Source organism: Prionailurus bengalensis, chromosome D3 (genome assembly GCF_016509475.1).
Source record: "Prionailurus bengalensis isolate Pbe53 chromosome D3, Fcat_Pben_1.1_paternal_pri, whole genome shotgun sequence".
Classification (NCBI taxonomy): domain Eukaryota; kingdom Metazoa; phylum Chordata; class Mammalia; order Carnivora; family Felidae; genus Prionailurus; species Prionailurus bengalensis.
Window position 1 is genome coordinate 66,635,658 of NC_057356.1, and position 17,304 is coordinate 66,652,961.

At 48.6% G+C, this 17,304-nt stretch overlaps 1 protein-coding gene across 1 annotated transcript in view; it reads right to left on the reverse strand.

Annotated features, from left to right (window-relative positions):
- The window catches only part of LOXHD1 (lipoxygenase homology PLAT domains 1), a 153,017-nt gene that overhangs the window by 14,570 nt on the left and 121,143 nt on the right, over positions 1 to 17,304 (reverse strand). Inside the window, exons 32-36 of the mRNA XM_043557181.1 lie at positions 16,738 to 16,923; positions 13,811 to 13,938; positions 7,435 to 7,552; positions 6,539 to 6,713; positions 4,735 to 4,920 (exon numbers count right to left, since the gene is read on the reverse strand). Coding sequence (XP_043413116.1) covers positions 4,735 to 4,920; positions 6,539 to 6,713; positions 7,435 to 7,552; positions 13,811 to 13,938; positions 16,738 to 16,923 — 793 coding nt within the window. The remainder of the gene's footprint in view (positions 1 to 4,734; positions 4,921 to 6,538; positions 6,714 to 7,434; positions 7,553 to 13,810; positions 13,939 to 16,737; positions 16,924 to 17,304) is intronic.

Sequence of the window (17,304 nt, forward strand, 5' to 3'; positions counted from 1 at the left end):
TCTGGGGACAGGGACCTGGTCTTACTTGTTTTTGTTTCCCTAATGACTTGCATATCAACTGGCAGGTAGTACCTGCTCAGTGGATGCTGAATGTGTATGTTAGGACTTTGAGGACCTTGGCTGTTCGGCAGTTACAGAATGAATAAGAAGCTGCTATTTCGTCAGGGTATATGTGAAACTTGAAAGGTCTTGGCCTAATATTGAACATACAGCTACTTCTGTGCTAACTGGCAGGGCGTCCTTCAAAAGTGCTCCCCCCAAATCACAGCCATCAAGTATAAGTCCGTGTGCATTTGCTGTGGCAGCTGCGTATTATTTGTACCATGCACCAGTTCAGTTACTCTCCACCCTTCCAAGTCCCTGAGCACTCTGAGAGCCAAAGCACCTGCCACCAGTGGGGGGAAATCCAGTGGTGTGACAGGTTATGGTGATGATCCGTGCTGCTCATCGTATGTTCACAAGGCAACCTCACAAGGAAGGCTTGTATATACTCTACTCTAATGTCTGGCCCTCTAAGGTCACCAGGGGGTGTGGGGACCACCCCAATGTCCACACCAAAAAGCCATTCTCTAGGACTGGACACTGCCCACAGCAACATCTGCTGACAGCAACATCTGTAGATCCAAAAGCATTAAGGTCTTACAAGCACAAAGACACAGAAAGATGGACACACACTTCAGTCACGGGACTTCTGGGGTGGGTGACAGATGTGGAGGCTCTGGGCAGGGCATGCATATTGGCAGTCCTAGGATACTTCAATTCTGGGTTTAAAAAGTACTTCATATATTTTTTTAAATGTGAATCTCAACTGAAGTGGGAAACAATGAGTGCTAAAACAATTATGCTAAAATTTAAAACACTTCTGTTGAGTTAAAAGAGCGGTGAGTTACTTTATCAATAAACTTTTTAAAAAATCTCAATAATCGTTTTACTTTTCTACACTAGGGCCAGTTCCGCCCATAAGGTTATAAATTGGTTGCTTTCTGAGACGATTCCTGATAATATCATGAAACTAATTAAACTGCTTAATAATCCCCAATGTGTTCAGTCTGGAAATGATGTCCATAAGACCTGCTGGAGGGGTTCTTACAGGGTTCCAGAGTGGAACAGAGAAAGGGCGAGGCAAGTAAAAAGGAAGGCAGAGAATGAGAAACCAAAATGTTGGTCCTTTTGGAAGGTGTGTGTGTGAGAAAGAGAGAGAGAGAGAGAGAGAGAGAGGCTGATTCTACTATCCAGGCCTTACCCAAATCACCTACAGTAGAATCTCTGGAGTAGGACTGAGGTATCAATAGCCTTTAAAGCTGCCCAGTGATTTCAATGTGTACCCAAGGCTGAGAACTAGCACCTGCACTGCAATCACCTGGAAGGCTTGTGGAAATAGATTACTGAGGCCCCCCCCTCTCCCAGAGATTCCGATTGACTGGGTTTGTGGTGAGGTCCAAGAATTTCCATCTCTAACTAGTTCCCCGGTCATGCTGATGCTGCTGGTCCCAGAGCCACACCTTGAGAATCACTGGCTTAATGCCATCTCTTCTGACTCCGGGATGATGGTCTTTCTATCATATCACATCATGACAAAATGACCAGTGGGAGTCAATGGGAATTATAAGTGTGTGAGTGTGTGTGTATGCATGAGTGTTGGTGGAGAGGGATGGCATTAATTGGAGAGGTGGGTCATCATGAGATCATTTCTGTTGCTGGAACACACTATTCATCTTGCTTTACACCCCAGGTAGGTTTCACTCCTGAATTTCATCTCCTGGATTCAAGGCAAGGTGGTGACAGAGGAAAGCCGTGGGCTGAAGGGAAGGGTGGATTCTGGGTTGGCTTTAACTCTATCCATGGACAACCAGAGAAGGAATCTTCCTGGCCCATGTTGCCCTGGTGCTTGGTGGCAGGTTGCTTCCCACCCCACTGCACCTCCCTTCACCTTGTCCTCTGAAAGCATGGCATTGCCTCACCCATCCCAAATTCTTTTCTCAAGTTAGAATTCTATGAAAATAAACAAACTGTTCCTTTCATGGTAAATACCACGATAAAAACTCTAACTCCTTTAAGATGAAGCACACTTCACCCTCAGCTCTTTTTTTCATTGCTGATTTAGTTGTCTTGTTTTGAAAATATTGGATGTGATTGACAGGGATCCTACCACAACTAGCTCCACGAAGAACTTATCAAACATGTAGCTGGGAACAGGTAGCTCTGGGAAGGCTGATATCACATGGTTGGCTTTCACTAGTGAAGACAAACCCACAGTTACAGCTTGGCTAACTGTGTGGCCAGCACTAGCCTGAGAGTGGAGACCCTGGGGATCCACAGCGAGTTCATCTGAAACCTATTATGAGCGAGTCTGTTTCTTAAACAGTCTCCTCTTGTAAAATTATATTTTATTTTATTTTTTTTTTACAAAAGCATTCTAGCTAGTAAGTGGATAAGAAAGGACAATTAGAAAATCACCATTCGTAATCCTAATTGATCATTACTGGATGAAGCCATTAGATGAAGAGTTACGGGACTGGTGGTGGGGGGCGGTGGTTGGGGTAACCAGGCTGATAGTCCCTGCACCCACTATTGGATGGGAGAATCAGGAAGAGTAGAGCTGCTGTGGTGTAATGTGAAATACACGATTCCCATTGTAAAGAAGTCCTGATATCACCTATAAAGTATTCTTGCCAAAGAAAGTTGAACCTGAATCCAGGCAAGCCTTTAGAGCTGACTTCCAGATTGTATGAAATATGGGGAATAAAGAGGAGGTGACGCCATGAAGAAGTAGACAGGCAGGTCCAGAATAGAGACATGCTACAGATCATTGGGCCCACTTCCTTCGACAAGCCAATAGCATGAAAAAAAATAAAGGGAGTCAGCATGCTCTGCATTAACAGATACTAAGGGGAAGTCACAGATAAATGCAGTGTGTGTGGACCTTATTTTCATCCAGATTCAAGCAAAATCAAAATACAAAGACATTTTTTCATATTAAGGAAATTTGCATACGGAGTGGTAATTGGACGACACAAGGAAGTCACGCTTAAGTGTAGTGGCACTGGATTTCATTTAGAAATGTGCGTTTTTGGGGTGCCTGAGTGGCTTGGTTGATTGGTGGCTGATTTCAGCTCAGGTCATGAACTCACGGCTTGTGGGTTCGAGCCCCACGTCGGGCTCCATGCTGGCGGCTTGGAGCCTGGGGCCTGCTTTGCATTCTGTGTCTCCCTCTATGCCCCTCCCCTGCTCATGCTCTGTCTCTTTCTGTCTCTTGGAGATGGAAAAACGTTAAAAAAATAGAAGTGTTCATTTTTAAAAGGGAAACATAGCAACCAAAAAGAAAACAAGAAAGAAAAAGAAAAAGTGAAAAGAGGAAAGCAAGTATGAAAAGTCATAACTGTTGAATCTACATGATGGGTATGTGGAAGCTGATTATACTATTTCCCTCACTTTTGTGCAGGCTTAAATCTTTTCATTAAAAAATTTCTGGATAAACAGAAAAGATGGAAAGGTAGAATCAAGGAAAGAGATAACTGCCATACTATTAAGTTAACTAAATGTTTGTAACTTATATGGTATCTGTTCAGGGATCCACAACTTTTTTGGTGGAAGGCTCTCAAATGAAATATTTTTGTCCTCATAAATTGCTATGCAAGGGAAGCATAATGTAGCTTGAATATTTTTAAACTAAATATGAAAAAATGTGGCATAGAGAGAGCGCTTAAGGACATATTTAGCTGTCTTGGCTTATATTAACATTTAAGCTTCCATCTATGGAGGAGAAAGTTACTATAAAGAGGAAGCTAGGCACAGAACCTGGACTTCCCTGTACCTCTCCTGACCCTAGTATCCCAACCACTTGGGTTCAGTGAGGATACAGACATCTTCCTTTCACTGCTTTCAGATCCAAATTCTGGTTGGACGCGAGGAGGCCCACTTCTCTGCTTTCAAAGGAATGAGGATAATATTGGTGCCTCTGGGTTTCTTTAAGCCCAGGAGCCATTATAGGAAGAAGGCAATCAGATAGTCTTGAGTTACCAAGAGAGGAACCAAGCTTTTTGAAGAGTCTGGCATGTAATAAACCACAGTAAGCAGCAGCCAACAATACAGTAGGACCTGTATGCAGCTGTCCGTGGTGCTGAGGGGCCTCCCTTTTCTTCCAGGGTTTTGACTGTGAGGAAATACGAAATAATTGGCAGTCAAGTTTTGGCATAAAAGAAAAATGCACCAAGAAAAATGAGCAAGTCTAGATATGTGCACAGTCAGTGCTGGGGAAAAGGTGGGGAAGCTGGTATTAGAGGACCTAATCATGGTCCTGAGATTCATGGCCAGGACTCAATTTTTGAAGTATTAGGCATGGGGAAAACTCTGTTTCCAGAGAAATGTGGGTTTCCTGTGACTGAGGCATGAACAAACCAGAAATGGATCTGAGAGAGTGAAACATGGCTATAAATAAATTCCATTAAAACTATATTAAGTCCCTACTATAGTCCAGGCAATGTGATAGGCATTAGGGGAAGAGCAATGAAGAAGAAAATGGTGTTAGGAACGAAGCTTGATTTCTAAAATTTGTCCAGAAACATAGGACATTTTCTAACTGATGCAAGTGTAAAAATGGTGACAATCAACAGTTTTTAGTTGCCTGTCACCCTGCAGTAAAAGGTCAACATGCAGCCAGGGGGATGGGAAAGGGCTCAGGTGGAGAGCTGGGGCCTGCCATCCCCACCACCTCTGACCTTGAGCAGGAGTTACCTTTGTTGTCATGCCAGACCCTCAGCTTGCAGAGGTGGCCCAGGCTCAGCATGTCAGAGAAGTTGAACGTGTCCGTGTTGTTCCGTTCAAACTTGTTCCAATTGGCTGACTGCTTCAGGGCCAGGGTCCCACTGTCCCCATTCTCCCCAAAGATGATGATGAACACATTGGCATCGGTGCCTGCTCCTGGGGTGCAAATACAGAGGTTCTAGGTGCTAGCCTTTCCAACGCACAGCCCACTTACTCTCCAGGTCTCCATCCTGGCTTCCTCGGAAGCACCAGCGGTGCGGATGGGAAGTTTAATGTTGACGAGGCCACGGGTGAGGTTGGAAAGGGCTGGTTCGTTTCCTGGGACCCTTGGGTCTCCAATTCTATCCTTCGTCCTATCTCTGTACCTTGTAAATGCTGTTGAGCTAACTGGAGTCCTGGTTAGCAAGTATGAGTGATTTTAGTGCAAGAACTCATTTATTTCTGGGGGAAATGCACCCATACTTGAAAGGTATGCCATGAAGACTGGCTTTGTGGTTTAGAAATACAGACTCCTTCCTGCACAATGTGGGTTCAGAGGGAAATAGGAAAGTTCCTTGCTCCCCAGATCTACGCTTGGTTGACAGTCTACACTAGAGCTTCATAGCATCTGCTTAAGCCAAATAGAGGTATTGACCCTAGTTTAAAAAAAAAAGAGATGCTTCTGGAAGAGGTGGCTCCATGAAAGTTTCCTGACACATACCCTCTATGGTTATTAAGGAACTTATCAACTATTTTCTGAGAACACATCATGAGGAGATGGAGGGTACAAAACATGTGGACACTTGGAACTTCCACCAAAAGGAGTGAAGGTTCCACTGTCAAGAGCAAGGAGGAAGGGAGGTGCCAACAGATTTACCAGCTATACTAACCCATCACTTGTGCCTGAGATCCTACCAGGAGAGCCTAATTTCTTTGGCTAAATGCTTCTCTGTTGAACATGTAAGCTATTAGGACCAAACAGGCTCATCCCTCACTAGTCATTTATAATCAGTGTGAATGAGTTTGCCATATTCCTCGCAACAGCTCCTGGAGAGCAGGTTTGATATAGAGAAGGGTAGGCGGGAGACACTGCCTCCATAAGAGCGTGTTCCCTCTCAGCTTCAGGCCTTTGCAAACACTAGTATTTTTGCTCGTAAGACCCTTCATCTGGTGTTCCATCTGCCTCAGTGGCTTCTGTCTGTATTTCTGGACTAGACTTTGGCATTGCCTCTGGGAGGCCCTCCATGACCCTTGCCCTTTATCCCCAACTGGGTAAGACACCCTCTTGTGAGTTCCCCAGCTCCTATGCAGACCTTGGGCAGAGCTTCATGTCACGGCTGTGCTAGAATGTCAGATTCATAAGGGCCCAGGGTCATATCTCCATCCTAAGACCCAAGGCCTAAAGCCGGCACACAGAAGATGGCTGCCAAGCACACAGATGTGGGAAGGAACCCAAGGGCCTCTGAGATGCACAGCATCTGCGTGAGGGGCATGGGACAGCAGTAGGAAGACAGAGGGCCTCTGAGTTAAGCTCCTGCATAGCTTTCGAAAGTTCTGACCACACTGCCTCATCATGTTCTCCCAGACTGCCTTGGGTGATGGGGGACAGAGCCAATTCAGTAACTGGGAGAACTACTTTGTTCAGACAGACAGTGACATATGGTGGAAAGGACTTGTGTTGACTAACATTTGGAAGGTCATCCAAAGAAAAGTGCCCTGGCCTGGGCCCGAGTTTGAGGAAGGGCAAGGGTAGTGGGATGTGGGACTGGGAGACGGGAGGGCCCCACCGACTCACCCAGGATGTCACTGGTCTTAACTGAGACAGTGTAGGAGGTCCACTCCATCATCTCCTCCCCATCGATGACAGCGCACATTTCACACACCAGGGTCTTCTTGCCCTTCCGCTGGGACAGCCAGTCTCCATAGTAGAACATGGTCAGGTCTCCAGTATTCATGTTCTTCAGTAGGATCTGGGTGAGGGAGCCAGTGTGGGAACACCTGCCCTCACTTCCATCAGCTGCCCACCTGCTAATGCATCCCCCTTGGCTGAACCCCAAAGACCCACGACTCCAGACCTGAGATGAGTTCTTTTGACCTAGACTCTCCAAACAAAGACCCTGCTCTGTATGACTTGCACAGGGTCTGAAGCCCCTACTGTGACCACCTTAGTTTGGAAATTTGGAAATGGAGAATTAATCCAAACGTGTTTCTGAGAGGTACCTATCACTGTGCACAAGGAACATCTGCAGAGCGAATGACAGAAGAACGGACGAACAAAACCACTGTCAGCCATAAACACCTGAAGTCTGCCAGACTGTCCTTGGTGTGGGCACCATATTGTTGGTTCAAGGAAAATCTGTTAATGGCAGAACAGGGACGTAGGAGCCTGAGGGGACTCAAAACAGATAGCTTTTGGTGGATGGGAGAGGAGAGGACTGAGTGGGGGAGAGCAGAGCCCAAGATGGAAAAAGAGGCAGCTACCTAATGTGCGATCACAGGGGCAACCGAAAGCTTCCTGCCTTCCTGCCTGAAGTGCCCACCATTAAAGCTTCTGCTGCCCCAGTTCCTGCTGGGAGCCTGGCTCGTGTAATAACCCTCTAAAGTGACATCTGCACTTTAACCAGGTCCACTGACAACACAGAAGAGCAGGAAGAAGGGCTGGGCAGAAAGGGTGGAGGGAAGACATTTTACCCTCTCCAGGAACCACTCAGGCCGGCTGCCCAGGCCATCAATTCGGATCCGCATCTTAGTGAATGGAGCGATGTCCAGGATCTCCATGATGAAGGTATCATTCTGCTCCCGCTCAAATCTAGGGGAAGAGAGGAGGGGCATAAAGTGGGGACCTAGCTACCATGAGGGGCTGGGCAGGGGTCAGGAGGGTACAGGAGGCCCTTACTCAGCTCCTATCTCAGCTCCCAGTGACTCCCCAATAGCCTGTCTCTTACACCCCAGATGTGTTCCTGAAAGCCTGGATTAAGTGAGTTTGGCTGACAGCAATGGCCCTGCATCAAGAACTACCAGCTCTGGTTCCTAATCTTATTCTTCTAGCCACCTAGAGCAGTCCAAGCTTCTTTCTGGGACTTGGTTTCCTTATCTGTAGTCTGGGGGAAACGACACGGACCCTGCAATCTCACAAAACTGTCAGTAGGACCGAGTGAATGTGAAGTCAGTTTAAAATGTAAAAGGAATTCTATACCTGCAAAGCTTTAAATGATATTCTATGAGTGACAGGGTTGCCATGAATGGTGGGGCAGGTTATCCACTGCTCAGCTCTAGATGATATATTTCTATACACAATCCGCAAAACTAAAAGTAGTGGCCTTAGATTGGGTAATAACTATTAAAAGGCAGGCAAACAGAAGGTACATTGCGTTTGTTGCTATTACTGTTTTTCTGGTGAATGACCTCATCATCTGTGAGATGCTCTATCTTGATAATCTTACTCCTCTTCCCACAGTGCTGCATGTATAATGCAACCTTCCATACTGACTGATTGCTTGACTGCTGACTGATTCCAGATGCTGCTGTTGATAAGCCCCTGGGGTAACGCAAGTGGCACTGAAGACATGATGCTGCATGGCAATTATGCTTCCTTGTATACAAGAAGTATTTTTAAAAACAGAGGCCACCGCCAGTGTGGCTGGGACTGAAAACCAAGAACTACTCCTTGCCTTAAAGGCAGTGGTGGGCAGAGGCCTAATCCTTTTTGATAACATACTCATGTGCACTTTATGATTATTAGAAGTGAAAACATTCTCCAAAAGTCTGCCCTAAATCCCTCCTGCTCTAATTTAAGCCCTGTCTGTCCTTCTGGTCTGCAGAAGCTAGGAGGAGGTGCTCACTAGTTCCCTCGTCAGGCTCATGTCACATACTAGAAATTCCCTCAAATAATCTTTCAACTAGTTGACTCCTCACCAAGTGTATAATTTTGCAGATCAAAGGAATTTAGAATTCTTGGCTTTACGCTTCTCGTTAATTACCACCCTTTGAATTTAGCCAAGAATCCCTATTTTATGGAGATTTTATGGTGGGGCAGGTATAAGGAAAAAGGGACAAAGAAATAAGTTTTTCTTCTGGAAGACTCCAGAGTGGATGACTCTGCCCTTTCACCTTTATTATGGACTAGACCCCAGTTACATCCGGATGGACCTCCTTCTCGCAGGGAGAAAGGCCCGCAACCAAAGTGAGAGCCCCCCCGTGACCCTTCATCCCTCCATGACTCACCAACCACATCTTTCCTGCTGTCCCAGGGCCCCTCAGGACACCTCAGCTGACACTCAGAGGGGCTCACACATTGAGGGGCACCTTTGGAGAGGCAGTCAGCCTCTGACCAGGTCCCCCTTGTTTCTGGCGCAGGAGGACAGGGCCGCCCCAGTGGCCCAGAATGTACCCTGCTCATCTGCTCCAAGGAGCCTCTACTCAGCAGCTAAAGAGGCGGAGTTCGGGGACTGCAACCTTGGCCTCCCCTCAATCCCTTCCTATTCTGGTTTCCTTCTGTTCCCTACCCCATTGCAAAGGCCGTCCATCTTGGGAAAGGGCCTGGCACCCAGCCACTCACTGGTGTCTGTGACTTAGAACAGCCGGAGAGCTAACCAGGACCAGAGCTTTTGTCTGGAAAAGCAATTAGTTAATGGAAGAATTTGAGACACTGCTAAGAAGATAGGGAAGGTGTGTGGGTAGGGGGCCTGGGGAGGGACTGGCTGGAAGACAGGGAAGAAGGGTGTGGGGTCCAAAACCAGCCTTGCTGGGGGCAGCTGCTTAGGCAGTCTGCCTTTGTGCATCTTAAGAGACGTGGCCGGGGCTCCCAGGAACTGCCAGGGTCAAGCCTCAGCCGCAGCTTCACGCTAGACCAAGTTGCTTCCAGGCTGGGCTCTCCACACCAATAGGGTTAGGGTTAGGGTTAGTTCATGCCCCTGTCACCTCCAGTGATGGGCCCTGCATCAGCCTGGGGCAGCTCTTTCTCTCTCTGGATGGCGGTCACCAACTCCTGATATGTTCTGTTTACACTGAGTTGGGCCTCCCCTCACTGGCCCCAGCTCTGCCCACCTGAGCTCATTGTTTCATTGGCAACAGCTCGGCCACACCTGGTGCCTCAACTTCCCTCCCCGGTCCCTTGCAACAGGCCATCTGGCCTCTCTTCTCCAGGCCTCCGTCAATAGAATACTAGGCAGCAGTGAAGACGAGCAAATACATCACAGCCACACTCAGCAGCTCAGAGAAATCTGAAAAGCCTAACGTTGAGGAAAGAAATAACACATAAAATGCCTGCAGCCTGATTCACTTCCGTAACCCAGAGATCCAGACGAAATGGAAGCTGATTGTTTAGGGAGGCATGCACAGGGTAGGGGTAAAATGTGGAAAGAAAGCAAAAAAGTACCTTCAAAACCAACATAACGGTTACCTCTAGGGATGGGGGGAGGGGGTAGCGTGACCTGGAAGTGTTCAATTCCTTGCCTAGGGAGGGGCTGCATAGGTTTTGTTCTGTAAGTATTTACGATTTAGGTACAAATGTATGTTATATATGCCACATTTGTTATGCATATGTGAATGGATGACTGGATACAGATAAATACAACTATATTCTCTGATCAATCTGTGCCAAAGAGGCATGAAATCATTAAAGTATACAGGTCATCGAAGGAGATGTATCCCCACCCATATGTGTTTCAAAATAAAATTCTTTTGGGAATTAAATGTCCCTGGAAGTTTTGACTATTCCTTACATGACAGGGTTTTCAGATCCATGCTCTGTGGGTCATGGCCCTTGTGGTAGGCTGACAAATACCCAAGGGCGGCCCTTAACGCAGTCCCGAGTGTCTTCGTAAGAGGGAGGCAAAGAGAGATTTGACACATCCGCAGAGGAGGAGATGATGTGAAGATGGGGAGGGAGAGACTGGACAGATGCTGGCCTTGAAGACTGAAGAGATGCGGCCACAAGCCAAAGAAGTTTGGCAGTTTCCAGAAGCTGAAAGAGGCAAGGAAAGGATTCTCCCCCGGAGGCCTTGAAGGGGGTGAGGCTGGGCTTGATTTCTGCCAAATGACACTGATTTCAGACTCCTGGTCTCAGGAAACGTAAGAGAATATGTTCCTGTTGTTTTAAGCCACTAGATTTGCAGTAAATTTTTGTCACAAGCCCAAGAGGCATGGAAGGAGCACTTTGGGGCCTAAAGGGGGGCAGACGATCTGCACAGGGGGAGCTCCAAGGAGCAGCGAGTAGCAGGACGACTGCCTTGGTGGTGGTGTCAGTGTCCACGGGTGCTCACGTGCCTGGGGGGGTAAAAGGCAAAGCCAACAGCCCCTGGCCCCTCAGATCCCTCCTCAGGACCACTGAGATAAAAGTGAACACGGCACATGCCCCCATGAGACAGAAGGTGGCAACAGGGAGCTGCACCCACCTGCCTGCATCCATGTTGCGTGAGTATGCTTGCAGAGGTTTGAGTGCAGACCAAAGCCAAAGAAACCTCAAACAGATTTTAAATATTTATCATTCTCAAATGCCAGAATCAGGCTGAGTACCTGTTCAAATCTGCCAATGCCCTCTTAAATTGTGACCTCCAAGCTGAAGGTGATGTGTCCGGAGGGGTCACCCAGCGGCGGGCCTGGGACTTTCCAACTGCCTGACCTGGGTGCTCTCGAAGGCAGCCTGCATTCCTCTTCTGTCCCCTGAGACTTGTCTCCAAGCCCAACTGAGAGAAGGACTCAGCCTCACCAATGACTCCTCTGCCTCTGAAGTCCCCAAAGATGGGCTCTTTCCATTCTCAGAGTTTTAATGCTAACCAGGCAGTGTGAGTTCCAAATGATAAAGATATGGAAGGAAGACTCGAAACTTACAAGCTTATCACCACCCTGGCCATGGTCACTGGTCAAATAGTTCCTAACTGCCTCCTGAAGTGGCAGCTAGAACCCTAGCATTCCCTTGAGCTCAGCTCCTCCTCTTCTTTGCACTGAGGGCTAGTGAAAGCCATGGGGCCATTCTGTTGGTCAGACCCAACAGAACTCTGAATTCCCTTTGTTTTCAGACCAAGGAATCTCCCAGGACATGAGTTCTCTACTAGACCTAGGAATGATTCCTTACAGGCACTTACTTCCCTAAAAAAAAACCTCACATACCTTTGTCTAAAAATAGCACCTATGCCCACTGGACATCAATTGAGTCCAATTCCACCATTAGGGACTCATTCCTTAGTTTTCACATTACCTTTTGAGGATGACCCCTCTTTTGGATGCCACATTAATTCACCAGCATCTCAGTGTGAATTAGTTTACCACAACAGCCTCCCCCAAAGTGGCAAGATAAGAAGTTGGGGCTTCAGCTGGGGAGTGGGGTGAGTGCATGGCTATCAACTTTGGCCTCTGGGTATAACAGCATTGACAACAGGGCAATTGCAGCAGGCAAACCCACATAAGCCCTTCTCTGTGTATGTGTGCATGTTTCTCCCTCCTATCTGGTTGCACACCATTACTTGGAGGAAGCATCTCCTTGCAGCACATGTCACAAGCACAAATGAGTCTTACTGTCCAAGTCCCTGAGTCAAGATGTGGACACCCAGAACAAGGCATGGGTCAAACAGAGCCACTTGCAAATGAAATAAAGTTTAATTTGAGCTTGCAAACCAGCGATGGCTCTCATCACAAACAGCAGGTCTTTATTCAGAAAAACAAAATCCTTTAAGTAACAAGGTGCCTCAAATCATTTATGATATGGCTATACTTATAATGTGGCTTTTGAGCAACACTTTTGGAGTTTAAGTACTACCAGAAAGGTGTCTATCTCTCCGTCTGAAAAATTAGGTGGGACAGTGACATGGGATGATTAATTAAAAAAAACAGCAACCATAGGACTTTGAGGTTGGGATGGAAGTAAGGGTCAGAGTATAGAAGTGAGGACTGAAAGAGCATGAACATCCAAACAGACAGCATGTAAGATAGCAGATCTCTGGCCCACAGCTCTGTGGCAACCATCCCAGGCAGCCAGACCACTGCCTACGGTGGTCGAGACTTGTCCAGGACTGCCTGCTTGGGCTCTGGGTCTCCCCCCTCTCCCCTCTGCTGCTCAACACATCAGAGGCCAGGGATGGCTTGGCGGACAACAGCTGAACACAGAAAACCATCCCAAACCCAGGACTGAGTCAGGGATTCGATAAAAGGTGCAGACAGTAAGGGCTATGGGAGGTCCACTATCATCATCCTTACCACTCACTTAAGAGGCAATAGAACCTAATGCTTAAGACTAGGGACGGGTGCAGTTCCCAGTGCCACAGTGTACCGGCCATGTGGCCTTCGACAGTGTGACTTCACCTTGTTGTGCCTCAGTGTCCTCACCTATAAAACAGGGATGATGATAATGGTCCTCATAGAATTGTAGGGAGGGCAAGGTGTGCCAATACATTCAAAGGCTTCGAAAAACTCATGGCACACAATAAGGCCACAACAGTGTTCGTGCTCTTGCTATGGTTCCCTCAGGTATTAAGCCTTGTGAACTTGGGGATCTTCTTTTCCTGGTTGTACTCCGTCTCCAGTGTCTAAGACAGTGCCTGATGGATACTAGGGGTTCAATCATTTTTTACTATTTAAAAAATTCTTTTAGCTTTTTATTTTGCAATCATTTTAGATGTGTAGGAAGGTTGCAAAAATAGAACTGAGTTTCTGTGTTCTCTTCACTCAGCTTCCCCTAATCTTAAATCTTACATCACCACCATCCAGTGAATGAAAGCAGGAGATTCACAGGATACAGTGCTATCAACTAATAAATATATAGGCTTTACAATAAACATTTCTAAGTGATGGATGAATGGAAGGCAGGAGGGCAGGAAGGCAGGAAGGGACGAATGGATGGACTGTGGGGCTGAGGTGATCAAAGAAGACTTCCTGGAGGAGGTAGATTTGAGCTGGCCCCTGGAAGAGAAAGGTCCTGAGACAGATGAGAATGGATGAAGGGCATTCTGGGAGGGAGGAATCACATGGAAGTCCCTAAGGCATGAGGGGAGAGTGAGGGAGGCAGGGTAGGACTGGAGGCTGGGGGATTGGATGCGTGCAGCAGCAAGAGGCAGAGGCCACCTCTGGATACCTGGCCTTCTTTTTGTCCAGCTGCACTTCCTCTGTGCTGCCATTGATGCCATAGAGGGTCATAAAGATGTTGGAGTCTGTGCCACCGCCAACCACATCACCCGTCCACACTGTCATCTCATAGAGCACCTGCAGGGAGAGGGATGCGGAACCTGACCCTGGGCTTCACCCACCAACCCCACCGGCTTGCCTCATTCTCTCCAGGGCAGGGCAAGCTGCCAGCTCTATGGCTCTGAAAAGAATCCTGCCCCTGATCAATCGCTATCACCTGGAGAACAAGAGTCAGGCCTTGTTACTCTATGTCCTCAGCTGTGTCCAGTTTGGTGCTAGAGAGGAGTTCAGTTTCTGACAGAGGACATGTGTGCACAGAAGCATGACTGAAAGCCCCAGCATTCACCGATCTCTTTGTCAATCAAATCCCAGCTCAAGCCCATGCAGTTGAGCAGCACGTGATGGCGGGACAGCGGCTTCTGGAGCTACCCAGCGTGCCATCTGCATCCCCAGTCTGCCACCTGCCAGCTGTTGAACTTGGGCAGACACTCCAGCCTGGCCAGCCTCTGCTTCCTCCACTGAGAAAAAGGGATAAACGTTTCGCAGAACTGTGAGAGCCGCAGACAGGTAAACCTGGGCCCGTGTCCAGCCTTCCGTGTGCTATGGGCCCGGAAGCAGCAACTCCGGGTCCATCCCTGCTTCCTGTGCGGCCAGCGCACATCCTGAGCCTTCATGAGCCGTTACTGTTGAAGGAGCTCTGGCTCCATTCACTTGGGAGGTAGGACAACCACCGATTCCACGATTTGCTCAAGTTGGGATTTTGCCCTTTTGCCTGAGGTTTGCTCCAGAGAGAATGTATTCCTTTTGCGTGTGCTCACTGGAGGGGGAGGGAGCAGCCTTCTCTTTCCTAGATGCTGCCCTCGCTGGGCTCTTCCTCCAAGAAGCAGCTTTGTGGCAAGGGTGGCCACCTTCACCGCCTCTCTGGCGTCCTCTGGTCCTGGCTTCTTACTCCATTCCCTCTTGCCAGGTGCCCAAGGACCAGCATAAGCTCGGGAGAAGTTTGCACACATGGCCAGGGAAGTGCCGGGCCGACCTGTCTCCTCTGAACACGTCTGGCCCTTCCCTTCCCCTTGTGGCCGCCACACGGCAATATCACCTGTGTAGGTGCCTGGTCCCCACTACCCAGACGCCCTCCAACTCAGAGCCCAAGTTATTTGTCACAGTGATCATGCCCCTGACATTGTGCCTGTTGAGTGCTGGGTGCTTTGCATGCAGTAACTAGAATCTTTACCATGATGCTCTAAGGTCAGAAGTGGCATTTGCAGGCCTGGCCCAGAGGACAAGTTTAGCACTTGTTTGCTGAGGACATGATTGAAGAGCCTCTTGCGTTACCAGGAAAATCCTCTCAGACCTTAACAGGGGCATCGTGGTGGCAGGCAGAGCTATTGGGAATGAAGGCAGGAGCCTGGCACTTTTTGCTTTTAGTCAGACAGGCATGAAAAATAGATCAAAATGAGTGCTTTGGCGACTGTATGGAGACTGGCCCCTTAAGGCTGGTCCCTCTGGACTCTTGTGTTCTCTGGGCCCACTTCTTTCTCCTTTACACGGACACATCTCTTTTTAGGTAAGAGGTTGTTTCCAGAAAGAGACACAGAAACAGGGCTTTTATCATTCTGGTCCGATATCTCCTGGGGAGATGGCCAGTCCAAAGAACCCTGTGGTGCTTTGCAAAGTGATAAACCTGTGTTCTTTTGTCACATGAATAATAGGGCGTGGGTCTACATTTCCACAGACTAAAGGGCTCAGGGGGAGACGCGGCTGCACTGAGTGGGGTGTGCATGTGTGTGCCGGGAGGGGGGGCAGCACACACACACAGACACACTCACACCCACGCGCATGCTGGGAACTGGGTCAGGACGGAGGTCCCTGGATGAACTGTGTGCTCACCCACACCATCCGTCTGGCCACAGATGGAGATGTCTGGGGAAGGGAGGGGAGGATATCTGTGCTGTAGAAGGTTCTGCTTTCTGGCTCTCAACCAGGCGAGGGGCAGGCATCCACCCTCCTGCCTGTCCAGGTTTTCAAAGCCCCAAACTCAGCCCTTCCTTCTGTTTCCATATAGAAATAAGCAGGGCACCCTCAGGTCTAGGGTGATTTCTTCTTATCTTTGTGGGACACCTTCTGACCTAAATCTAGTAGCTCGTTGGTTTGGATTTGGGAACAGAGATGAGGGCTGGAGCTTCCTGTTGATGCCACAGCTTTTTGGGGAGAAGGAGAAGCCTGTACGGGCACGTGAACCGAGCCCTCTGAGCCACCAACGGGCCACGTATCCTTGGGCACCAGCACTCAGGCACCCCGACTCTTGCCCAGCACCAACTTGTGAGTTTACACAACTTGTTCCAGTCATTTGGCCACTTAGAGGTGGGGCCTGGACAGGAGCTCAGAGCTCCTGCCTTCCAGCCTTTTCCACTTAAAGAGGGTCCCGTGCAAGCAGCTCTAACTGCACTGCAAGATCCCGAAGTGCACAGCATCCCAAATGCTATCTTTTCCCACCCCTGCCTTTGGGTGTTGAGGGAGCCTTCAGAAAAAAATGACTCCGCACATCTACGCAGAGCTTGCGAAGTTCTTCGTGGACTATTCATGATCTCATTCATGCTCATCGAGGTCTCACGTGGAACAAGATGGGAAGTGTTACTTCCATGTACTGTATGAGAAGACCAAGGCCCAGAGAGGCCAGACGTCTTGCCCAAGGTAACCCAGCAGCAGACCCAAAGAGACCTGAGCAAAGCGAATGTGGCTAGTATACCAGGCTGCAGCCCCTGCCGGTGCCCCAGCACGAGTCTCCTTCTTCCTTCACTTCTGTCTCCCCTTCTGCTCTCCGACCCCAACATGCACTGCCCTTGCCACGCAATATGTACACGCAGGTCCCCCTTATACCTTCACCCCAATGTTCACCACCATGGCATCCAGGAGGTCGAAGACACGGGAGGTGACACCGTCGCCTCGGTCCTTGGCAAGCCAGCAGTTGCACCGCAATGTGTACTTGGTGCCCTGCGTGGGCACGGCCAAACACAGCTCCTCCACCAGCCAGCAGCTCTCCGGGGAGGCCCCGTCATGGCCCAGCTGGGAGGGGACAGGCCAGGGCCATGAGGGTCTGGGAAGGAAGCCCTCACCACTCAGCATCCCCTTCCCCATTCTGCACCCTCCTTCCTCGGTGCTTCCTCCCAATGTGCTCTGCACGCACTGACCCAGGTCTTTCCCACGAAGGTGAAGAATTTGCAGATAAAATAAAGGCCCCTCATCAGATGATTTTGAGTTAATCCAAGATTATTCTGGGTGAGCCTGACCTAGTCAGGCAAGCCCTTTAGAAAAGGGTCCTGATGTCAGAGATGGGAGAAGTTAGAGAGATCTGAAGCAGAAGAGATTGTGTCTTATTGGCCTTGAAAAAATAAACTGCCATGTTTTGGAGAAGGTCACGTGGCAGGGACACACACAGCCTCTGGG